This window comes from Tachyglossus aculeatus, chromosome 19 (assembly GCF_015852505.1).
Source record: "Tachyglossus aculeatus isolate mTacAcu1 chromosome 19, mTacAcu1.pri, whole genome shotgun sequence".
Taxonomy (NCBI): domain Eukaryota; kingdom Metazoa; phylum Chordata; class Mammalia; order Monotremata; family Tachyglossidae; genus Tachyglossus; species Tachyglossus aculeatus.
The window spans coordinates 25,885,684-25,912,232 of record NC_052084.1 but is presented as its reverse complement, the minus strand read 5'-3'; the positions used below and the strand labels follow the sequence as shown (position 1 = coordinate 25,912,232).

The window sequence follows — 26,549 nt, the reverse complement described above, 5'->3', positions numbered from 1 at the left end:
AGCACTCCAACTTGTACTTCCCGAGCGCTTAGTACAGTGCTCTGCACACGGCAAGCGCTCAATAAATACGACTGAATGTATGAATGAACGGAGTAGGTACAAGTTCATTAGGTTGGACACAGTTCCTGTCCCGAGCGGGGGCTTATATAGTCTCGGCCAGGTGGGAGAACACGTAAAATCCCGATTTTAGAGCCGAGGAAATGGAGGCGCAGAGAAGGTAAGCGACTTGCTCAAGGTCACAAATGGCAGAGCCAGAATTAGAACCCAGGTCCTCTGATACGACCGAGGGGGTAGACGTGATCCCCGACCCCAAGGAACTTATGTTCAACGTGGGGAAACTGACATTAAAACAGGGGAAATGGCAAAGTGTACAGAAACGTATGCGAGTGCGGTCGGGAAAGGAGGTATATATATCCGCGTGGTCTAAATCTTCATAATAGATTTGAATGTTGCCAGCTTGTACTTCCCAAGCGCTTAGTACAGTGCTCTGCACACAGTAAGCGCTCAATAAATATGACTGATTGATCGATAATAGCTCTGGAAACCGCCAGCGTCCAAAGTACCGTCACGCCGCATGCCGCTGGGCAAGTCACTTCTCTGGGCCTCAGTTCCCTCATCTGTAAAATGGGGATCGAGACCACGAGCCCCACGAGGGACAGAGGCTGCGTCCAACTCCACCCGCCTTATTAACCAAGGGATTAGTACGGTGCCTATCACATAGGTAAGCGCCTGACAAATGCCGTTATTATTATTATTGTTAGTGGGGCAATCTGCAGGCGCGCTACCGTGAGCCTGAAAATCAGAGGCAGAAATGGCGTCTTCCGGGAGCTAGGCCCGTTCCCAGTCATCATCATCAACATCATCAATCGTATTTATTGAGCGCTTACTGTGTGCAGAGCACTGTACTAAGCGCTTGGGAAGTCCAAGCTGGCAACATCTAGAGACAGTCCCTACCCAACAGTGGGCTCACAGTCTAAAAGGGGGAGACAATCAATCAATCATATTTATTGAGCGCTTACTGTGTGCAGAGCACTGTACTAAGTGCTTGGGAAGTCCAAGTGGGCAACATCTAGAGACAGTCCCTACCCAACAGTGGGCTCACAGTCTAAAAGGGGGAGACAATCAATCAATCATATTTACTGAGCGCTTACTGTGTGCAGAGCACTGTACTAAGCGCTTGGGAAGTCCAAGTTGGCAACATCTAGAGACAGTCCCTACCCAACAGTGGGCTCACAGTCTAAAAGGGGGAGACAATCAATCAATCAATCATATTTACTGGGCGCTTACTATGTGCAGAGCACTGTACTAAGCTCTTGGGAAGGACAAGTTGGCAACATATGGAGACAGTCCCTACCCAACAGTGGGCTCACAGTCTAAAAGGGGGAGACGGAGAACAAAACCAAACATACTAACAAAATAAAATAAGTAGAATAGATATGTACAAGTAAAATAAATAGGGTAACAAATATGTACAAACATATATACAGGTCAGTTTTCGGGACCTCCCTCACACGTTCCCCGAGGGGGGGAAAAGGTCGCCCGCGGATTCGCGCTTCCTTAATTCACAGGCGCGCGGACTCCGGGACTTACTTGCTCCTTTACAGTCGTACCAAACGCTGTCCTTCTCTTTACTCATCTTCAGCTGAATCCTCAGGCTGTGACAGGCAGCCGGCACCGTCTGCAGGAACACCACGGGTAACTTCCGCACGCTGCACCACTCGCACTTGGTCAGTTCCGAGGTTCTTAAATTAATCTCCCGGGTGTCGCTTTCGGACTCTGGGAAGGAGACCGGCTAACGTAAGTGAAGCCATCGCGATCCGGCACACCCGAACCTCCCAAGCGCTCGGTACGGTGTTCGGCACGCGGAAAGCGCTCAATAAATACGACTGAACGAAGGGATGAATGAACAGTCTATCTACTGATGCCTGTCTGATAAGCGCTTAGTACAGTGCTCTGCACATAGTGAGCGCTCAGTAAATACGATTGATGATGATGATGTCTACTTGTTTTGTTGCCCGTCTCCCCCTTCATAAAACTATTTTATGAAAGGACTGCAGCCACCGCACTAATCCAGCCACTATTCTATCGCTTTTTTCCAAACTATAGTTGCTCAGTAAGAGTAGCTGCTGAAAAACCATGATAACCTTGGTTAATGCCTCCTCCAGGAGGCCTTCCCAGACTGAGCCCCTTCCTTCCTCTCCCCCTCGCCCCCCTCTCCATCTCCCCATCTTACCTCCTTCCCTTCCCCACAGCACCTGTATATATGTATATATGGTTGTACATATTTTTTACTCTATTTATTTATTTATTTATTTATTATTTTACTTGTACATTTCTATCCTATTTATTTTATTTTGTTGGTATGTTTGGTTCTGTTCTCTGTCGTCTCCCCCTTTTAGACTGTGAGCCTACTGTTGGGTAGGGGCTGTCTCTATGTGTTGCCAATTTGTACTTCCCAAGCACTTAGTACAGTGCTCTGCACATAGTAAGCGCTCAATAAATACGATTGATTGATTGATTGATTGATTAATGCAACCTAAGTGCAGCGTCCAAACAGTAGGGAACCTAGTTCTCCGAATGCTTGGAAATACAGACGAATCCCAAGGGAAGAAAATGAGACCAACTGAAACTCCTCTCTCACGCACAACTGAAACTCCCATCTCACGCACACAACCGCTAGTTTCGCTGCGGCACTTTTAATGAGCGCATCAGGTATCAAAATGCTCGGAAATGACCAATCTCTTTCATCATCGGTCGTATTTATTGAGCGCTTACTGTGTGCAGAGCACTGTACTGAGCGCTTGGGAAGTCCAAACTGGCAACATCTAGAGACAGTCCCTACCCAACAGTGGGCTCACAGTCTAAAAGGGGGGGACGGAGAACAAAACCAAACATACTAACAAAATAAAATAAATAGAAAAGATATGTACCAGTAAAATAGAGTAATAAATATGTACAAACATATATACATATATATTTCAAATGGTAACTGCAAAATGGTAACAGAAAGATGGCTAGTTATTGTTGGGCGGGGACTGTCTCTATCTGTTGCCGAATTGTACTGCCCAGGTGCTTAGTACAGTGCTCTGCACGTAGTACGCGCTCAATAAATACGACCGAGTGAATGAACGGTCCCCGACGGAAGCACGTAACGGGGTTCGGCGGGCTAGATCCCTCTGCAGAAGACAGCCTGGGGGACTTCTTCGCCCAGGGCATATCCAACCTGTAAAAATACGGAGGGGAGTCTAGACTATCTCTTTAACACTACCAAAGTGCTCCTTTTCCTTGGAACAACATCCCAAGCAAAAAGTTGGCATCTGGGGGACTGAAGAGAAGGAAAAGATGCTTACCTTCCAGGCGGATCTTGATGTAATCTAAACAAAACTGTAAAAGACAGAACAGCGTTATTTCATGCTGCGACGCGGACTTCGCTGCTACGCGGATGAACGACCCCGGCACTGCTACACATATTTTTTAGCCCCCAAACTGAACATTTCATAAGATTCAGCTTTCAATGGGCTATGTTTATACATATTTATTACTCTATTTTACTTGTTCATATTTATTCAGCTTTCAATGGGCTATGTTTATACATATTTATTACTCTAGTTTACTTGTTCATATTTATTCCATTTATTTTATTTCGTTAAGATGTTCTGTTTTGTTGTCTGTCTCCCGCTTCTCGACTGTGAGCCCACTGTTGGGTAGGGACCGTCCAAACTTGTACTTCCCAAACGCTTAGTACAGTGCTCTGCATTCATTCATTCAGTCGTATTTACGGAGCGCTCACTGTGGGCAGAGCACTGTACTAAGCGCTTGGGAAGGACAAGTCGGCAACATATAGAGACGGTCTCTACCCAACAACGGGCTCACAGTCTAGAAGGGGGAGACAGACAACAAAATAAAACAAGTGGACAGGTTCTGTCCCGATCATCTTGATTTTACCCCAGACCGCTCCAGTTCTTCCTCTGAAATCTGCACACAGTAAGCGCTCAATAAATACCACTGAATGAATGAATACTAACTAGGGTCCAAAAAGGAGTCAAAATGCCCCCCTCAAAACCACATCTTCAAGTTATATATGTCTTAAAAGCTTGAAGGTCAATTTTTAAATAATATTTTAATCAGGATTAGGGGGATACAACCTTACCCTTTATGCTCATTTTTTTTTTTTGATGGCAAATACCACGTGCCCGGGACTGTACTGAGCGCTGGGATAGACTCAAGATAAAGAGTGTGTACACAGTGCATGTTCCACGTGGGGCTCACGGTCTTTCCTCCCATTTTACAGATGAGGTTAAGCGAGGCACAGAGAATGACGTGACTTGCCCAAGGTCAAGCGACAGACGAGTGGCAGAGCCTGGATTGGAACCCAGGTCCTTCTGACTCCCCAGACGGTGTTTTTCCACTAGGCCCCAGCTGCTTCTCTATTTACTCAGTTTATCAAATCGATTACATACATATTTATACATATTTGTACATATTTATTACTCTATTTATTTATTTATTTATTTATTTATTTATTTTACTTGTACATTTCTATCCTATTTATTATATTTTGTTGGTATGTTTGGTTCTGTTCTCTGTCTCCCCCTTTTAGACTGTGAGCCCGCTGTTGGGTAGGGACTGTCTCTATGTGTTGCCAATTTGTACTTCCCAAGCGCTTAGTACAGTGCTCTGCACATAGTAAGCGCTCAATAAATACGATTGATTGATTGATTGATTGATTGATTGATTACCGTGGCAAATGCGACGCATTTTCCATCTTTTCCAAATTGCGCAAAGAGACGCAGCTTTCCTCTTCTGCCGTCTGAATAACTACACAGTGCCAGAAGGCAACGATTGAGCCAAGGAATATCATTCCTACCATCTGGAATGGTTCCTTCTCCAGCATTTAATTCCTCTGCTAAATACCACCCTGGACCACAAAATTATACCTCCCTTCACAGACTATCACTTAGCAGGGAGCCTCTTGCCCAACTCTACGCCTGAAAAGATGACCTTGTATCTACCCCAGCGCTTAGAACAGTGACTGGCACATCATCATAATAATACCATTATTGTTATTATTATTATTAAAAGTGCTGCGTTTCTTTCTACAAGTGAAGCCACCCAAGTTCCTCGGAATTAGGCACTCTTGAATTGACGGTTTTTTCCTTTACGAATAGCATCCTTTTACAGCATGTTCTGAGTTTACCGGAACAGTCTGTTGCTCTTATCCTCTAACTTTTCTATAGGGCAAATGTGTTGTTTTTTTTTAAATATCATTGCCTTTACCTGTTAATTACAGAAATACCAGCATATAACCAGGCATCGCTAACTGGAACATAAGCAAGGCCTTTAATGGGCCACATTACCGGTTCAGAGGCCGGGATTCTGTTTCCGTTGGAGGCGCCCGGAGACTCGAGGTAACTGGGAGGTAACTGGGAGGTAACTGGGAGGTGGCTCCTCTCCTGGGCATCCATCTTCGCGGTTGGGTTCAGATCATTTATTTTACTTGTACATATCTATTCTATTTATTTTATTTTGTTAGTACGTTTGGTTTTTTTCTCTGTCTCCCCCTTCTAGACTGTGAGCCCACTGTTGGGTAGGGACTGTCTCTATACGTTGCCAACTTGTACTTCCCAAGCGCTTAGTACAGTGCTCTGCACACAGTAAGTGCTCAATAAATACGATTGATTGATTGACTTAATACCCCTATATCCAACCCTCTTGGAACCCCGCTACGGCCCCCTCTTCCCCCAGTTTAACCCCACTCTCCCGTGGTCCCGCTGAGACCATCAGTTGCCCGGCGACTCGCAGGAACAAATTCCTCACGTCACCGGCCGCTCGACGGATGCCAGGGTGTCCCGGCCGCGTTAATAAAACTAATTTTAGCATTTAAGTGCTTACGATACACCCGTCGTCGTACTAAGCGCTGGGGAGGTGACAAGGTGATCAGGTTGTCCCACGGGGGGCTCACGGTCTCAATCCCCATTTTGCAGACGAGGCAGCTGAGGCCCAGAGAAGTGAAGTGACTTGCCCTAGGTCACCCAGCAGACGGGTGGCGAGCCGGGATTAGAACCCGTGACCTTCTGACTCGCAGGCCGGGGCTCTATCGGTACGCGATACCAGCACTTATCGTTTTACTTGCCGTCCGCCGACTGGTTCTAACTTCTAGACTGTGAGCCCGTTGTTGGGTAGGGCCCGTCTCTATATGTTGCCAACTTGTACTTCCCAAGCGCTTAGTACAGTGCTCTGCACACAGTAAGCGCTCAATAAATATGATTGAATGAATGAACGAATACTCCGCGGCACGAAGTAGCGTCTGGCATGTGAGCCCCATGTGGGACAACCTGATCACCTTGGAATGACCCCAGCGCTTAAACCAGTGCTTTGCACATAGTAAGTGCTTCATAAATGCCATCATTTATTATTATTATTATTATGACCTACTCGATACTGAGTATCTTCACCCGATTTGGAAATTTGAACTCCCAACTGTAATTAGAAAAATAGATGCATCGAGGCGGAGGCTGGTGCTGGAAAAATCACAGCCCCCAAATTACTCGGAGTGGAGAGGGAGGGTGAGCCCTGGACTCTCGGAAAAAATGAAATTCCCCAAATTACTCGGAGTGGAGACGATACTACTACTACTACTACTAACGATGATGATGGTGCTTGTTGAGCGCTTACTATGTGCCAAGCACTGTTCTTAGCGCTGGGGTAGATACAGTGTCATCAGGTCGTCCCACGTGGGGCTCACGGTCTTAATCCCTCTTTTACAGATGCGGGAGCTGAGGCCCAGAGAGGTGAAGTGGCTTGCCCGAGGTCACACAGCAGCCACGTGGCGGGGCCGGGATTAGAACTCACATCCTCCGACTCCCAAGCCCGGGTTGTTGCCACTAAACCACGGCTGCTTCTCACTACGATGATTTCCTGCCCCTTCTACGATGGATAGCTGCCTTCCCGCTCGCTGCAGTTCGGTAGAACAACGATCATCTCCATTCGAGGCTCTCTGGAAGCAGCGGGGAGTAGTGGTTAAAGCCCGGGCTTGGGAGTCGGAAGGTCATGGGTTCTAATCCCTGCTTCACCACTTGTCTGCTGTGTGACCTTGGCCAAGTCACTTCACTTCTCTGGGCCTCAGTTCCCTCACCTGTCAAATGGGGATTGAGACTGTGAGCCCCACGTGGGACGGGGACTGGGCCCAACCCCATCAGCGTGTACGGAGAAGCAGCGTGGCTCGGTGGAAAGAGCCCGGGCTTTGGAGTCAGAGGTCATGGGTTCAAATCCCGGCTCCTCCACTTATCAGCTGTGTGACTCTGGGCAAGTCTTAACTTCTCTGGACCTCTGTTACCTCATCTGTAAAATGGGGATGAAGACTGTGATCCCCCCCCGTGGGACCACCTGATCACCTTGTTAACCTCCCCAGCGCTTAGAACAGTGCTTTGCACATAGTAAGCGCTTAATAAATGCTATTATTATTATTATTATTATTATTATTATCCACCCCAGTGCTTACTACAGAGCCTGGCACATAATAAGCGTTTAACAAATACTATAATTACTATTATTATTATCACCTCCAGTGAGAACCTCTCCACTTAAGCTGCTTAGAGAAGCAGCGTGGCTCAGTGGAAAGAGCCCGGGCTTTGAAGTCGGAGGTCATGGGTTCAAATCCCGGCTGTGCCATTTGTCAGCTGTGTGGCTTTGGGCAAGTCACTTCACTTCTCTGGGCCTCAGTTACCTCATCTGTAAAATGGGGATGAAGACTGTGAGCCCCCCATGGGACAAACTGGTCACCTTGTAGCCTCGCCAGCGCTTAGAACAGTGCTTTGCACACGGTAAGCGCTTAATACATGCCAATTATTATTATTATTAAGCCAATCGGACCACAGGCAGACGCCAATCTGAGATCACGCAGGTTGCCAATCTGGCTCTTATTCAGGCCATTTCTCCCCTTAGAACAGTGCTTTGCACACAGTAAGCGCTTAATACATGCCAATTATTATTATTATTTTTATTATTAAGCCAATCTGAGATCACGCAGGTTGCCAATCTGGCTCTTCTTCAGGCCATCTCTCCCCTTAGAACAGTGCTTTGCACACGGTAAGCGCTTAATACATGCCAATTATTATTATTACTATTATTAAGCCAATCTGAGATCACGCAGGTTGCCAATCTGGCTCTTATTCAGGCCATCTCTCCCCTTAGAACAGTGCTTTGCACACGGTAAGCACTTAATACATGCCAATTATTATTATTATTAAGCCAACCGGACCACAGGCAGACGCCAATCTGAGATCACGCAGGTTGCCAATCTGGCTCTTATTCAGGCCACTTCTCCCTTAGAACAGTGCTTTGCACACGGTAAGCGCTTAATACATGCCAATTATTATTATTATTATGAAGCCAATCGGACCACAGGCAGACGCCAATCTGAGATCATGCAGGTTGCCAATCTGGCTCTTGTTTATGCCACTTCTCCCCTTAGAACAGTGCTTTGCACACGGTAAGCGCTTAATACATGGCAATTATTATTATTATCAAGCCAATCGGACCACAGGCAGACGCCAATCTGAGATCACGCAGGTTGCCAATCTGGCTCTTATTCAGGCCATCTCTCCCCTTAGAACAGTGCTTTGCACACGGTAAGCGCTTAATACATGCCAATTATTATTATTACTATCATTAAGCCAATCTGAGATCATGCAGGTTGCCAATCTGGCTCTTCTTCAGGCCATCTCTCCTCTTACAACAGTGCTTTGCACACGGTAAGCGCTTAATACATGCCAATTATTATTATTATCAAGCCAATCGGACCACAGGCAGACACCAACCTGAGATCACGCAGGTTGCCAATCTGGCTCTTATTCAGGCCATCTCTCCCCTTAGAACAGTGCTTTGCACACGGTAAGCGCTTAATACATGCCAATTATTATTATTATTAAGCCAATCGGACCACAGGCAGACGCCAATCTGAGATCACGCAGGTTGCCAATCTGGCTCTTATTCAGGCCACTTCTCCCTTAGAACAGTGCTTTGCACACAGTAAGCGCTTAATACATGACAATTATTATTATTATTATTAAGCCAATCGGACCACAGGCAGACGCCAATCTGAGATCACGCAGGTTGCCAATCTGGCTCTTCTTCAGGCCACTTCTCCCCTTAGAACAGTGCTTTGCACACGGTAAGCACTTAATACATGCCAATTATTATTATTATCAAGCCAATCGGACCACAGGCAGACGCCAATCTGAGATCACGCAGGTTGCCAATCTGGCTCTTATTCAGGCCATTTCTCCCCTTAGAACAGTGCTTTGCACACGGTAAGTGCTTAATACATGCCAATTATTATTATTAAGCCAATCTGAGATCACGCAGGTTGCCAATCTGGCTCTTCTTCAGGCCATCTCTCCCCTTAGAACAGTGCTTTGCACAACGGTAAGCGCTTAATACATGCCAATTATTATTATTATCAAGTCAATGGGACCACAGGCAGACGCCAATCTGAGATCACGCAGGTTGCCAATCTGGCTCTTATTCAGGCCATCTCTCCCCTTAGAACAGTGCTTTGCACAACAGTAAGCGCTTAATACATGCCAATTATTTTTATTATGAAGCCAATCGGACCACAGGCAGACGCCAATCTGAGATCACGCAGGTTGCCAATCTGGCTCTTATTCAGGCCACTTCTCCCTTTAGAACAGTGCTTTGCACACGGTAAGCACTTAATACATGCCAATTATTATTATTATCAAGCCAATCGGACCACAGGCAGACGCCAATCTGAGATCACGCAGGTTGCCAATCTGGCTCTTGTTCAGGCCACTTCTCCCCTTAGAACAGTGCTTTGCACAACAGTAAGCGCTTAATACATGCCAATTATTATTATTATTAAGCCAATCGGACCACAGGCAGACGCCGATCTGAGATCACGCAGGTTGCCAATCTGGCTCTTCTTCAGGCCATCTCTCCCCTTAGAACAGTGCTTTGCACACGGTAAGCGCTTAATACATGCCAATTATTATTATTGTTAAGCCAATCGGACCACAGGCAGACGCCAATCTGAGATCACACAGGTTGCCAATCTGGCTCTTATCCAGGCCATCTCTCCCCTTAGAACAGTGCTTTGCACACAGTAAGCGCTTAATACATGCCAATTATTATTACTATTATTATTAAGCCAATCTGAGATCAGGCAGGTTGCCAATCTGGCTCTTCTTCAGGCCATCTCTCCCCTTAGAACAGTGCTTTGCACACGGTAAGCGCTTAATACATGCCAATTATTATTATTATTAAGCCAATCGGACCACAGGCAGACGCCAATCTGAGATCACGCAGGTTGCCAATCTGGCTCTTATCCAGGCCACTTCTCCCCTTAGAACAGTGCTTTGCACATAGTAAGCGCTTAATACATGCCAATTATTATTATTATTATTATTATTATTAACCCAATGTGAGATCACGCAGGTTGCCAATCTGGCTCTTCTTCAGGCCACTTCTCCCCTTCGAACAGTGCTTTGCACACGGTAAGCGCTTAATACATGCCAATTATTATTATTATCAAGCCAATCGGACCACAGGCAGACGCCAATCTGCGATCACGCAGGTTGCCAATCTGGCTCTTCTTCAGGCCATCTCTCCCCTTAGAACAGTGCTTTGCACACGGTAAGCGCTTAATACACGCCAATTATTATTATTATCAAGCCAATCGGACCACAGGCAGATGCCAATCTGGCTCTTGTTCAGGCCATCTCTCCCCTTCAGCAGCCCAGAGCGCGGAGTCATCTATTCTATTTATTTTATTTTGTTAGTACGTTTGGTTTCGTTGTCTGTCTCCCCCTTCTAGACTGTGAGCCCACTGTTGGGTAGGGACTGTCTCTAGATGTTGCCAACTTGTGCTCCCCAAGCGCTTAGTACGGTGCTCCGCACACAGCAAGCGCTCAATAAATACGACTGATCGATCGATGGATTGACTGAATGAAAGCCACACTCACAATCACCGGTTCCACCACCATTCTGCGCAGGGTTCCTATCCTTATACTCCGACAGTTGAGAATGACGCTCTCGTAGGAGCTGGGGCAGTTTAGAGATACCGCGTCCGTCTCTTGGGCCGTCACTTTGCGCCGCTTCACGGGAGTGTTCGACACCGCGTTTCCAAACTGAAGGAAAAGAAGGAGTTGGCATGAGAATTCCCGTCTTGCTCAACGGACGCCCTATCAAAGGAAAATGTCAAAGAATGGGCTCAGGCCACGTTGCTACATCAAACCTGAAACTAACGGATTTTTTACGGAGCTCAATTACGTTACGTCCACATGCGTCTAATCCACGGTGATCACTGGCATTCGTTTTTTTTCCTATGGTACTTGTTAAGCGCTTACTATGTGCCAGGCACTGTGCTAAGCACTGGAGTACGTACAACGTTATAGGTTGGACGCAGTCCCATGTGGGGCTCCCGGTTTTAAACCCCCGGGCGAGGTAACTGAGGCCCGGAGAAGTGAAGTGACTTGCCCACGGTCACGCAGCAGAAGGGGGGCGGAGCCGGGATTCGAACCCAAGTCCTTCCGACCTCTCGGGCCCGTGCTCAGCCCGCGAGGAAGCTTCTCGGTGCTTCTAGTCACGTGCACCGCTACTAATCGAGGCTCCCCAAATGCCGCTTCTGTAACCGACCGAACGCTTTGGACGCTCGATGCTCTGCCTTCTTTTAAACCTAATTAACCACTGACGGTACCGAGGTTCTTCTGCTCGATTTAAATACGCAAAAATCGGGGAGCCGGAGGAAAGGACGCTGTGGGGAAAGGGATGGGAAAGGAAAGAAAGCGGCAGCAGAGTTCGTCCCCGCGGAGGAGCCGGGAGAAGAGAGGGAGGAATCGGCGGAGTCGAAGTTGGGGGTGAGAGGGGAAGCGGCCAGAAAATAGCAGCGTCACGCGAAGAGGGTGTACTGGGCGGAAGGAGGGATCCTTTCCTTTCTAGCCGCGCCGTATTTCGGAATTTTATCGCAAACGTTGGCCGCCGATCCGGAGCCGAATGCTGGAATGGGGACTCGGCCTCTGAGGTCCACAGCTCAGCGGGGAAGGAGAACGTCCTAGAGACCGAGGCGTGGAGACGCTGCAACCTCTCAGCCGGTTAGCACTATTTATTGAGCACTTACTGTGTGCAGGGCACTGTACTAAGCGCTTGGGAGAGGTGAGTCTAAGAGAGAAGCAGCATGGCGTAGTACGCACAGCCGGAACTTGGAGTCAGAGGTCACGGGTTCTAAGCCCGGCTCCGTCACCGGTCTGCTTGGCCTTCCCCAGCGCTTAGTACAGTGCTCTGCACACAGTAAGCGCTCAATAAATACAAATGAATGAATGAATGAATGCTGGGTGACCTCGGGCCAGTCGCTTCACTTCTCTGGGCCTCAGTTGCCTCATCTGGGAAATGGGGCTCGAGACTGTGAGCCCCACGTAGGACGGGGACGGCTTCCAACCCAATCGGCTTGTGTCCACCCCAGCGCTTAGTACAGTGCCGGGCACAAAGTAAATGCTTACCAAATATTATTATTATTATTATTTTATTATTATCAGACACAGTTCCTGCCCACAACTGACAGTCTAGAGGGGAGGCAGACATCAATATCAGGAAATTACAGACATGAACGTAAGTGCTGTGGGGTTGGGAGGAGGGATGAAAAAAGAAGCAGCGTGGCTCAGTGGAGTGCTCTGCACATAGTAAGCGCTCAATAAATACGATTGACGTTAAGAGCCAGAGGTCATGGGTTCTAATCCCGGCTCCGCCACTTATCAGCTGTTGACTTTGGGCAAGTCACTTCGCTTCTCCGGGCCTCAGTTCCCTCATCTGGAAAACGGGGATTAAGGCTGTGAGCCCCGCGTGGGACGACCTGATTACCTTGTACATCCCCCAGCGCTTAGAGCAGTGCTTGGCACACAGTAAGCGCTCAACAAATACCAAAATCGCCGCGATTATTATTCTAGATGGTGAGACAGAGGGGATCCGTACCTGGTCTTTCATTCTTGCTTTCCTCGGTATCGTGACGGGAAGTTCGGCGTCCGCGGCACTGCTTCCCAGCCTCTGCTCGATCCCGCAGTTATTTTCCTTGAAGGCCGCTTCCACCTTCCCAGTGGAGGGAACCGGGGAAGAGTGCGCTAAATCCGCCGGCCGAGGGGAAATGCTCTCCCTCAGGTGAGAACTCCCGCTGTCGTCGTCCTCCTCGTCGTCGCTGGATAAAACGACTGAAGGGTACACATGGAATACCTCGCGTTAGTCCGTCCGCCCCCCGTTCAACTCCCGGAGAGACTTCCGCACCTCCTGAGCCCGTCGGAATCCAGGCGAATGTCCAAGGGCGACGGACGGCAAAGGCGACGGACCGTTTGGGGGGAAAAGGGGTCTTTTCCCGACTTCTTTGAGCCACTGACTGACGATTCTCGTTCAGTGTGGCGGCCGCGTTTTCGGAGAACCTCACGTCATGGGGCGAGTGCCTCGAACGAGCCCAGGTGTCCAAATGTTTCACCTCAGGCCCCTTCATCTACTCGCCCCAAATAACGGAGCGCGTTCCGTCCGCCAAGATCAGTTGTATTTATTGAGCGCTCACCGTGTGCAGAGCACTCTACTAAGCACTTGGGAGACTGTACGTAACAACAGAACAGACACATTCCCCGCCCGCGACGAGCTTACGGTGTAGAAGTCCGTACGTGTGACCTTGGGCAAGTCACTTAGCTCCCCTGTGCCTCAGTTACCTCAGCTGTAAAACGGGGATTAAGACTGTGAGCCCCACGTGGGGCAACCTGATCTCCTTGGAACCTCCCCGGCGCTTAGAACAGTGCTTTGCGCATAGTAAGCGCTTAATAAATGCCATTATTATTATTATTATCCTCGCTAGGGAGAAAATATCCTCTAATTTTGCAGTTGCCTACTCCAAACTGCGTAATGAAATCGAACATCATCCCACAACTGACCATATTATAACCGATCAATCAGTGGTATACTAAGCACTTGGGAGGGTACGATCCAACAGAATCCATACCTCCTTAATTATTTTGATATTCACCCCATTACCACAGCACCAACGTACATGTCTGCTGTGTGACCTTTGGCAAGTCACTTCACTTCTCTGAGCCTCAGTTACCTCATCTGGAAAATGGGGATTAAGACTGTGAGCCCCGCGTGGGACGAATTAATCACCTTGTATCCACCCCCCCAGCGCTTAGAACAGTGCTCTGCACATAGTAAGCGCTTAACAAATGCCATTATTATTATTATATCCTTATACTCTCCTGCCTGTCCCGATCTGTCTACTTGTTTGCTGTCTACTTGCCCGTTTATCTGTTTTGTTTCGTTGCTGTCTCCCCCCTCCTAGACTGTGAGCCCGTTGTCGGGTAGGGATTGTCTCTATTTGTTGCCGAATTGTCCTTTCCGGTGCTCTGCACACAGTAAGCGCTCAATAAATACAACTGAATGAATGAATGAGCAGAAACGTTCCCCGCCCACAGCGAACTTCGAGTTTGGGCTTCCCCCGGCCTGCCTAGGCGTGAATTTTGAAGATCTTCGATAGCAGAAAGACTGAAAAATAACCAGCGACGCAAAAAAAAAAAGAGTTCAACGTTTTCTGTGTATTATTAGGGGCGGATGCCAGCCAGCTTGGAATGCCGCTTCAAACGCTCCGTGGGCTAGGTTTTCTGTCCATCACAACTTGGGAATTTTCACGGCGACTGGGCTCTTCCATTCTAATTCCTGGGACCCAAGACAGAACCTTGGGCGTTTCAGGACAAGGGAGGATCGGGCAGACGGTACGGAAACCGGCCTCCCTCCTTCCCATACGCCATTTGCTGGGGAGACGCGATTCTACTCAGTCAAGAACTACTCCAACGACGGCAGGCGCCTACTACTACTACTACTACTAATAATAATATTAATAATGGCATTTATTAAGCACTTACTATGTGCAAAGCACTGTTCTAAGCGCTGGGGGGATACAAGGTGATCACGTTGTCCCACGGGGGGCTCACAGTCAACCCCCATTTTACAGATTAGGTAACTGAGGCACAGAGAAGTTAAGTGACTTGCCCAAAGTCACCCAGCTGACAACTGGCGGAGCCGGGATTTGAACCCATGACCACTGACACCAAAGCCCATGCTCTTTCCCCTGAGCCATGCTGCTTCTCTACATTGCTGGACCAAATACGCACCTCCCTGTTGACTCACCGGGGAGGCCGGCACCCACTTCCAGCCTCTGGCTGTCATTTTCTAGACTGTGAGCCCGCCGTTGGGTAGGGACCGTCTCTATATGTTGCCAACTTGGACTTCCCAAGCGCTTAGTACAGTGCTCTGCACACAGTCAGCGCTCAATAAATACGATTGAATGAATGAATGAATCCCACCGGGCCCCCGAGCCCTAAGCCACCAGCCCAGAGTGGAAGCCAGAGGCCTCAACTCCTCGGAGATAAGAGAAGCAGCGCAGCGTGGTGGATACAGGCCGGGCTTGGGAGTCGGAAGATCCGTGGGATCTAATCCCGGTTGTGCCACTTGCCTGCTGGGTGACCTTGGACTAGTCACTTGACTTCTCTGGGCCTCAGTTCCCTCATCTGTAAAATGGGGATGAAGAGAGGGAGCCCGAAGTGGGACAGGGACTGTGTCCAACCCAATCAGGCTGTATGGACCCCAGCGCTTAGAACGGGGCTTGACACATAGCAAGCGCTTAATACCATCGTTATTGATAAGAGGGAACGGGGCTTGACACATAGCAAGCGCTTAATACCATCGGTATTGATAAGAGGGAACAGGGCTTGACACACAGCAAGCGCTTAATACCATCGTTATTGATAAGAGGGAACAGGGCTTGACATATAGCAAGCGCTTAATACCATCGTTATTGATAAGAGGGAACGGGGCTTGACACATAGCAAGCGCTTAATACCATCGTTATTGATAAGGGGGAATGGGGCTTGACACATAGCAAGCGCTTAATACCATCGTTATTGATAAGAGGGGTGTGGCGTTCATTGCTCCCTGCCCCTTAGGGCCGGAAAAGGGTCAGAGGTAGAATCAAAACATCATTTCACCTCTCGACTCCAGCTGACAGGATTCTGACACGGTTTCTCCCGTCCTCACCGAGTTACGAGGCTGGGCCCGAAAGGCTCCCCTCATCCCCCATTCCAGAACACCATGGAGACAAAGCGGGGCAGAGAGGAGGCGGGGCCGGGAGAGAGGGAAACGACAGCCTTCTAGTCATCCCTGTGCCCCTGAAAATTCCCCACACCGCCGTTTGGAGCCCCGGGCAAAAAGCCGCAAACGGGTGCGGAATCCGTGTGGCCCAACGAAGTGGGTGTTTCCCCAGGGGCTGGAAAACCAGGATCTCCATTTCGAGCTCAGGACCGTCCGGAGCCAGAGGGGAGGAGGAGCTTTTCGGGCCTGGTGAAAGCGGGGAAAGCCACCGCTACGGCCAATCTGTACTTCCCAAGTGCTTAGTACAGTGCTCTGCACATAGTAAGCGCTCAATAAATACGATTGATGATGATGATGATGATAGCTTTCCAGTCCCCCATCATCCTGTCTCCTCCTCTCCCCGCTCCCTCACTTTATTTCCCTCCCTCATCCCATCGAACCCTTGTCCCCTCAAGGCACCGCTTCCAATGTCCCTCCGCCCCATCCAGAATCCCAATGGCTACACAGACCGAGGAGCAACGGGAGGCAATAATACTAACGATGGTGTGTGTTAAGCGCTTACTATGTGCCACGCACTGCTCTAAGTGCTGTTGTAATAATAATAATAATGACGGCATTTGTTAAGCGCTATGTGCAAAGCACTGTTCGAAGCGCTGGGGAGGCTACAAGGTTGTCCCACGGGGGGCTCACAGTCAATCCCCATTTTCCAGATGAGGGAACTGAGGCCCAGAGAAGTCAAGTGACTTGCCCAAAGTCACACAGCTGGCAACTGGCGGAGCCGGGATTAAGACTGTGAGCCCCACGTGGGACAACCTGATTACCTTGTAACCTCCCCAGCGCTTAAAGCAGTGCTCTGCACACAGTAAGTGCTTAATAAATGCTATTATTATTATTATTATATTGTTTACCGTCCAGATCCTGGAAGGGAATCGACGGAGAAAACGGGCCCGTTTCATCCTCTCCTCCCATTTGAAAGAAGCGAAGAAGGGAAAACATCCGCTCTGGCCATCGGGAAGAGTGAACGTGGAAGGTGGAGGGCTTTGGGAGGCAGATTATTTCTTCCCCCACACCCCATAAATCTATACATACACACACATCTGATTGAGGGTCTTAGTAAATCACTCTTCCAATCCTGGGCAACGCTCTTTGAGCATTTCACCCCCTCATTCCCAACCATATCCTGCTGGTACAACTTCGGAAAATGTCCTACAGTGAATGAAAGATGCTCCCGATTTTTTTTTGCGGGGGCGTGTCAGACCTTGTAAGTTTCAGCCTGGAAAAGTAAAAATGTACTCACTTGGATCGTTTAGATCAGACGGCCTTGTATTTCTTGGTCTAAGATTTGTCATTTTGGGGATTTTGGATCCAGATAAAAGGACTTTTCCGTTCGCCTTTACAAAGTTTTGCCCGATATCGCCACGATTCAGGAGAACATCCACCTTCCCAAAAGTAGAGCCGTAAAACTTCTTGGCGTTCAAGCCGGTGTTCGGCGACTTTTCTCCTCCCGAACTGGGATGAATTGACGATCGTGACAAAGGTCCCCCAGATTCATTTAAGGCCACACTGTGTCTACAGTGTCTTTGGAAATCCTTAAGGTAAGCACTTCCGCAGCTTTGGCATTTGGTCTGAGTTTCATCCTCTTTCCCGCACTGTGGACAGCATTCGTTTTTTTCAGAACCCTACAATTTGGAAAAAAAAAAAAAAGACACAAAAATCCACTAAGGCTAAATATTATCCACGATTAGGCTTAATCCCCCAGCGATTCAATACTTACGATCTGACCAACTCCTACCTGGAGCCGGGGAACTGAGCGTTTGGGTTTGTCTTTTTTGGGAGACTGGGGGGAGGTTATTTTGATTTTTTTTCATTTTTTCAGTTAAATATCTCGCTCACGGTGACTGTTGGCATGAAGTCAGTGAATGGCGGTCAGCACATTAGAGCTCAGGAAGGATTTTCCATCTGCCTTCCCGCCCGCTTGGAGGTTTTTGATGAGCTGGAATGGATTCTGCCGCCCTGACTGCGGTTGCGGAATCTGTAGCCGCTTCTCCCGGGACTCTGGGATTAGACATTGTTTACCACTCTTCCCCTCCCTAATCCACTTCCCGCCTTCCCTTCCCGATCACCCTGTCACGGGGGCAGAGGACCAAGAGGTCAGAACAGAAGCAGCCGGCCGGCAACCTTGATGTCTGACAGAGAAGCAGCGTGGCACAGTGGACACACCACGGGCTTAAAAGTCATAAGGTCACGGGTTCTAATCCCGGCTCTGCCACTTGTTCGCTGCATGAACTTGCGAAGTCACTTCTCTGGGCCTCAGTTACCTCATCTGTAAAATGGGGATTGAGCCAGTGAGCCCTGTGTGGGCCTCTTTCCTACCCAATTTGCTGGTATCCACCCCAGCCCTTAGTATAGCGCTTGGCACATAGCAAGCACTTAAATACCACGATTAGTATTATTAATTATTAAAAAACAGTACCAGTGTTTAACTGAGCAATTAGTTACGGAATCTCTGAAGAACATTTGGACCATACTTTGTAGGGAAAGTAAAGATCCTCTACCTAAAAAATGACCTTTGCTAGTATACGCGATTTAACATGGCTAGATCACATCACAAAAACAAACCTCTACTTTTCAGCAGCTTCGTATTCTTCCAATATTTAGGCAAGAAAGTAGTTGGTAAATTGCCTCTGTGTTCCTTCGAACACAATCACTAGTAATTAGTCATCACTAGAACTTATTTCTCAGTCTCCTATTTATCTTTTATGCTGTCTTTGCCTATTATTACTCAATCAATCGCATTAATCGAGCACTTACTGTGTGCAGAGCACTGTACTACTGAATTTGCTAAGTAATAATAATAGCGGCATTTAATAATAGCGGTGTTTGTTAGGCGCTTACTAGGTGAGAACCAGAGGAAATGCTGCTTGCATCCAAGCACAAAGATAGATTACGTTCAGGTAGATTTACAAGGTCCTGGACTACTGTATTTGCTAAGTAATAATAATAATAATATTTAATAATAGCGGAGTTTGTTAGGCGCTTACTATGTGAGAACCAGAGGAAATGCTGCTTGCATCCAAGCACAAAGATAGATTACGTTCCGGTAGATTTACAAGGTTCTGGACTACTGTATTTTCTAAGTAATAATAATAGTGGTATTTAATAATAGCGGAGTTTGTTAGGCGCTTACTTTGTGAGAACCAGAGGAAATGCTGCTTGCATCCAAGTACAAAGATAGATTACGTTTAGGGAGATTTACAAGGTCCTGGACTACTGTATTTGCTAAGTAATAATAACAATGGTATTTAATAATAGCGGAGTTTGTTAGGCGCTTACTATGTGAGAACCAGAGGAAATGCTGCTTGCATCCAAGCACAAAGATAGATTACGTTCAGGTAGATTTACAAGGTTCTGGACTACTGTATTTGCTAAGTAATAATAATAGTGGTATTTAATAATAGCGGAGTTTGTTAGGCGCTTACTACGTGAGAACCAGAGGAAATGCTGCTTGCATCCAAGCACAAAGATAGATTACGTTTAGGGAGATTTACAAGGTCCTGGACTACTGTATTTGCTAAGTAATAACAATAATAGTATTTAATAATAGCGGAGTTTGTTAGGCGCTTACTATGTGAGAACCAGAGGAAATGCTGCTTGCATCCAAGCACAAAGATAGATAACGTTCAGGTGGATTTACAAGGTCCTGGACTACTGTATTTGCTAAGTAATAATAATAGTGGCATTTAATAATAGCGGAGTTTGTTAGGCGCTTACTATGTGAGAACCAGAGGAAATGCTGCTTGCATCCAAGCACAAAGATAGATTACGTTTAGGGAGATTTACAAGGTCCTGGACTACTGTATTTGCTAAGTAATAATAATAATAGTATTTAATAATAGCGGAGTTTGTTAGGCGCTTACTATGTGAGAACCAGAGGAAATGCTGCTTGCATCCAAGCACAAAGGTTGATTACTTTTAGGTAGATTTACAAGGTTCTGGGGTCGGGGGGCGGTTGCTGAGGGAGGTCTTTGAGACAGGACTCACACGTATCTGATCGGGATGGCTGAGGGGGGTCTAGTCTGAAGAAATAGCAGAGGCTAGTCTAGTTAAATTCTCCAGTTCCCTTCCGCTTTCGGCATCTTAAACTCGCCAAAGGCCCGTGGCCCAACACCGAACAGCCTGTGCCTTTAAGGACTCGAAACCCGTCGGGTCCCATTTTTTGACGGCAACAGGACCCAACTTCTCTAACCCACCTCTAAGTGGATTAAACATTTTTTGGAAGCAGGAAACGGAAGGGCCTCGGACTGATACGAATGGCAGTGGTGTTTCGGCTGTACCTTCCTCTTGACTTCGGGCTCCGACTCTGATCCCGATCCGTCTGTTTTCTCCATTAGGCTATCTGAAGGAGGAAAAAAAGGGCACACGCGTTAACGGGTGAACTTCACCCGTCTTCGAATACGAGGGACGGCGGCGGACGCTTAAATGCGGAACCCTCCAGGACGTGGGCAGGTGAAGGGAAACGCAGCTCTGGGACGTCACATTTCTGCAGCCCCCCGTCTTCATCATCAGCGCTTAGTACAGCGCGCTGCTTCTTGTGAAGAACGTAAAAAAGCACTAAGCACTTGGGAGAGTAGAATACACCAGAGTTGGTAGACTCAATCCCTGCCCACAGGGAGCTTACAGTCAAGAGGAAGAGCAAAGCACCGTACTAAGCTCTGGGGGAAATTCCCCGGAAGCAAGACGCTCAATCGCTGCCCCTTAAGAGGGGTGAACAGATAGACGAAATTATTTGCCAAAACAGCAAACAGGAGGATGTAACCAGAAGCTGTACACTTATATTATAAAAATAACTGAACAATCTAATATCAAAATAAAACATGGTACATAAACGCCGAGGATAGGAAGGAAATGCTCAGGTGCTAAGGTTCCAGCTCTCCCCCTTTTCCCCCTCACGACTACAAAAACGCCACGGCATTCCTCAATAGTTCAAAAGAAACCGCCGCGGATGAACGCTCTAGTTCAGCTTCTGGAGAAACACCAGCCACATTTCACAATATTTACGGCCCATCTCTCGCTAAAAGTAGAAGTGGCAGCAGGGTGGACCAGTGGGAAGAGGACGAGCCTGGGTGTCCGAGGACCTGGGTTCTAATCCCGGCTCCGCCGCTCGCCTGCTGCGTAACCTTGGGCGAGTCGCTCGGCTTTTCTTCACCCGTAGAATGGGGATTCAATACCTTTTCTCTCTCCTCCTTAAGACGGCGAGCCCCATGGGAGACAGAGACTGTCCAATTTTGATACATAGTACGTGCTTAACAAATACCATTAAAAACAAAACGGGGGAGCGAGAAGTGACGGAGAGAAAAGGCTCCCCGTAAAACATCTGAAAAACCTCCCGGGTCTTGAGGTCGCAACGTGGGTGTCATCCCCGACTCCTCACTGTCTTTCGACGCCGGCCTTCAATCTGCTGCCAAACCTCTTTCCACACCAAGTGAATCCACGGTATCCATCGAGAGCTTACTGTTTTCAGAGCACTTCAGGTTGGTTTGCAGGCTGGGGTCACACCACAACCAGAATCCTGCGCCTGCCTCCCGTCGCCAGCACCCTTCCATTAATAACCACGATCACGAAGATCGTGACGATAACAATGGTATCTGTTGAGCGCTTAGGACGTCCAGAAACTCGGATCGCTTTCTGAAAGCGATCCCAGACTGAGCCCCTTCCTTCCTCTCCCCCTCGTCCCCCTCTCCATCCCCCCCATCTTACCTCCTTCCCTTCCCCACAGCACCTGTATATATGTATATACATATTTTTTTCACTCTATTTATTTATTTATTTATTTAGTACATATCTATTCTATTTATTTTATTTTGTTAGTATGTTTGGTTTTGTTCTCTGTCTCCCCCTTTCAGACTGTGAGCCCACTGTTGGGTAGGGACTGTCTCTATATGTTGCCAACTTGTACTTCCCGAGCGCTTAGTACAGTGCTCTGCACATAGTAAGCGCTCAATAAATACGATTGATGATGATGATGAAAGCCCCGACCGGCCATCGTCTCTCTTCCCCTCAAAAGCCTCCACTTGTCTCTTGCCATTACGATTCGTTTCACGGCTCTCGGCCGGCTCGCCATCATCACCGCTGGTATTTATTGAGCGCTTACTGTGTACGTTATATACAAGACGCTAAACTACACACTTGTACAACAGAGTTGGGAAGCACGTTCCCTGCCCATCGCGAGCTGACGGTTCAGAGGGGGAGGCAGACGTTAATACGAAGAACTAATTCCTAACGTATAACTAAGTACGGTGGGGTTGAGGGTGGCGCCGTCATTAATAATAATAATAATAATAATAATGGCATTTATTAAGCGCTTACTCTGTGCAAAGCACTGTTCTAAGCGCTGGGGGATACAAGGTGATCAAGTTGTCCCGTGTGGGGCTCACAGTCATCATCCCCATTTTACAGATGAGGTAACTGAGGCTCCGAGAATTTAAGTGACTTGCCCAAGGTCCCACGGCAGACATGTGGCAGAGTCAGGATTCGAACTCATGACCTCTGACTCCCAAGCCCGGGCTCTTTCCACTGAGCCACGCGGCTCCTCTATCAAACGTCCAAACGTTTGACGTTAAACGTCCAAAGGCCACAGATCCGGGTTCCAAGGTGACGCAGAAGGGAGAGGGACCTGCGGAAAAGAGAAGCGGCGTGGCTCAGTGGAAAGAGCCCGGGCTTTGGAGTCAGAGGTCGTGGGTTCAAATCCCGGCTCTGCCTACTGTCAGCTGTGTGACTCTGGGCAAGTCACTTAACTTCTCTGTGCCTCCGTTACCTCATCTGTAAAATGGGGATTAAGACGGCGAGCCCCCCCGTGGGACAACCTGATCACGTTGTAACCTCTTCAGTGCTTAGAACAGTGCTTGGCACATAGTAAGCACTTAAACGCTATGATTTCTTTTAGACCGTGAGCCCACTGTTGGGTAGGGACTGTCTCTATATGTTGCCAATCTGTCCTTCCCAAGCGCTTAGTACAGTGCTCTGCACATAGTAAGCGCTCAATAAATACGACTGATGATGATAATAAGGCTTTGAAGGTGGGTAGAGTTGTGGTCCCTTCCCCAGCTACTCCCCACCTTCCTCTCTTCACTCTTCCCGATTCTGCTGTATCGCGCTGTGCTCTCCCAAGTGCTTACTACAGTGATCTGCTTGATCTACAGTGATCAAGCGCTTAGTACAGTGCTCTGCACATAGTAAGCGCTCAATAAATACGACTGATTGATTGACAATAAGCGCTCAATACACCTCCCTGATTGACTGATTCCCGCCGAGCGCCGGTCCGAGAACGGCGGTTTGGGGTACGACGGGCCTCCGGGAGTGGCTCCTGAGTGAGCGGCAGGCCTCGGGCCTTGTCCTCTACCCCGGGTGGCGAGTGCGAGGCGCATCCATCGTCACGAGGAAAACTCGAACGGGTCGGCACTCGCTCCTTGTTGGATCGTCCTTGTGTGACACCATTCCCGTGCCGGGCCCACCCACGGGGGCACTGGATCCCGCCGTTCATCCCTCTCGGTTCCGGAACGTCCTGCGGCTTCTCCACGCACCTTTATCCGGATCTACTCCGCTCTGTGACTTTACCTTCTTCATAATAATGATAATAATGATGGCATTTGTGCAGCGCTTACTACGTGCCCAGCACTGTTCTACGCGCTGGAGGGGATACAGGGTAATCAGGTTGTCCCCCGTGCAGTCTTCATCCCCATTTTCCAGATGAGGGGACTGGGGCCCAGAGGAGTGAAGTGACTCGCCCAAAGTCACCCAGCTGACCAGGGGCGGAGTGGGGATTTGAATCCACGACCTGTGACTCCCAAACCCGGGCTCTTTCCATTGAGCCACGTTGCTTCTCTATAACTGTGCCCTTGCAGGGAGGAAAGAGTTTGACTCTGTGCACAAATTAGGCTGATGAGTTAACAACTAAGTTCTTATAACGTTGCTGTTACTGAAAATAATATTCACGCTGAAGGAACACAGAGTTTTCCTTTACTCTCTGATGCTAAACACCACAGTCCCTTAGTTACAGTGGGTTTCTTCGATTTAATCCAGAGGAGACATTAGGGCCCTCAAGAGTGGGATAATAATAATAATGGTACTTGTTAAGTGCATAATTAAGCACTGTTCCGTGCACTGGGGTAGAAACAAGGTCATCAGGTCGTCCCACGTGGGGCTCACGGTCTTAATCCCCATTTTACAGATGAGGGAACTGAGGCACAGAGAGGCAAAGTGACGTGCCGTGGGTCACACGGCGGACCAGTGGCAGAGCAGGGATTAGAACCCAGGTCCTCTGGCTCCCAAACCCATGCTCTTGTTAAGCCAGGCTGCTTCCCTGATAAGGCTGTGTGAATATACAGGCTCGGGAAATACAATTTAGAGGCCTATTTCTTACTCCATGATGTTTGGCTATAGTTGAAAATTTAAATGACCCCTCTAAATATATATATATATATATATATATAAAACTATTGAAAACTATATAAACTCCATGATGCTTGGGCTATAGTTGAAAATTTAAATGACCTCTCTCTCTCTCTCTTTCTATATATATATTTAAAACTATTGAAAACTATATAAACTCCATGATGTTTGGCTATAGTTGAAAATTCAAATGACCCCTCTAAATATATATGTATATAAATATATATGTATATAAATATATATGCATATAAATTTAAATATATGTAAATATGCGATGTGTATGCAAAATATGTAAATATAAATATAGATGTATATAAACTTAAATGACCCCTCTAAATATATGTATATATGTATATATATTTAGAGGGGTCATTTAAATTTTCAACTATAGCCAAACATCATGGAGTAAGAAATATATATATTTAGATTTATATATATATATATCTATAGGTACATAAATATTATATATATTATATATATAAAAATCTATATATATAGATTTTTGAAAATTCTCTTTCCAGACTAATTTAAAAATGCGATTTTCATTTTCAATAGTTTTGCCTTAAAACGAACGTATGAACTTCAGATTCTTAACTGCCTTCCCCCGCCGGCAGTCGCCAAAGGACTAGGGACTCTGCCATCCCAGCTAGGAACTGTTCTTTCGATCAGTCACTCACTCAGTGGTATTTACTGAGCACCTACTGTGAGCGGGGCACTGTACTGAGCGCTTGGGAGAGTAGTTTCCTGTCCCCCCCCGGGGCCTTCCCTCACCCCGACGGGAATAATAATAATGATAATAATAATAATAATAATGATGGTATTTGTTAAGCGCTTACTATGTGCAAAGCACTGTTCTAAGCGCTGGGGGGGTACAAGGTGATCAGGTTGTCCCACTTGGGGCTCACAGTCTTAATCCCCATTTTCCAGATGAGGGAACTGAGGCGCAGTGAAGTGACTTGCCCGAAGTCACCCAGCTGACAAGTGGCGGAGCCGGGATTTGAACCCAGGACCTCTGACTCCAAAGCCCGAGCTCTTTCCGCTGAGCCACGCTGCTTCTCTATTTGAAGCCAACGGTGAGGAGTTTCGGCTTGATACGGAGGCCGACAGGCACCCATGGGAGATGTGTTGGAAGAGCGGGGCGACACGCCCAGGGCATTCCTGGAGAAAGATAATCCGGGCGGCAGGGTGAAGTATTGTTGGGAAATCGGAGAGGAGGCTGATGCAGTATTCCAGTCGGGATGGGATGAGTGACTGTACTAAAGTGGTAGCGGTCTGGATGGAGAGGAAAGGGCGGATCTGGGCCATGTTCACATCATTCATTCTTTCAGTTGTACTGCGTGCAATAAGCACTTGGGAGAGTACGATACAATAAATAGACACATTCCCGGTCCACAACGAGTTTACATATAGAACTGTTTTTAGGATGTGGTGGAAGTGAATTATCCCGAATCTTTACGTGAAGGTAGAGGCTCCCAACTTCCCGAAACACCGCTATCCCTTCCTCTTGCAGTTCTCCCTTTTTCCCCGCCATTCCACAGATCCTCCGCTTCCAGCTCACCCCGCCGAAACTCGGCTTTCCCGCGAACAAGTGTTTCTAATGGCTTTTCTGCCTCTCGGGTTTTGACCGACTGGTGTAGCCTCTGTCCCCTTGCTCAGATCTTCCAGTTCTACCCTTGGACCAGAGGAACCGTCACCGGGTGACTGCCTGTAGCCTTTTGGGAGCCGTGTGCCCGCTCCTGAGTTTTCCAAAAACACCTGGAAATTCCGACCGATCCGCGGGAGGGCCTCAGCCGGGCCTGAACTCTCCCGGAGATGAACAAATGACTCGGCCTCCTTCCGAGCAACATGGAGCTACCCGCAAGACTTCCCAATTGCTCGCCTGCCCACGCTGAGTGAGGACGAAGAGAGGAAATAATGCTTGCGGCTGGAACGGGGGTGTTGGGAACCCAAGAGAG

General features: G+C 47.9%; 1 protein-coding gene across 1 annotated transcript in view; it reads right to left on the bottom strand.

Annotated features, from left to right (window-relative positions):
• The window catches only part of SENP6 (SUMO specific peptidase 6), a 121,451-nt gene that overhangs the window by 34,629 nt on the left and 60,273 nt on the right, over positions 1-26,549 (bottom strand). Inside the window, exons 13-18 of the mRNA XM_038760880.1 lie at positions 20,481-20,542; positions 17,444-17,825; positions 12,985-13,217; positions 10,983-11,147; positions 3,351-3,384; positions 1,591-1,776 (exon numbers count right to left, since the gene is read on the bottom strand). Coding sequence (XP_038616808.1) covers positions 1,591-1,776; positions 3,351-3,384; positions 10,983-11,147; positions 12,985-13,217; positions 17,444-17,825; positions 20,481-20,542 — 1,062 coding nt within the window. The remainder of the gene's footprint in view (positions 1-1,590; positions 1,777-3,350; positions 3,385-10,982; positions 11,148-12,984; positions 13,218-17,443; positions 17,826-20,480; positions 20,543-26,549) is intronic.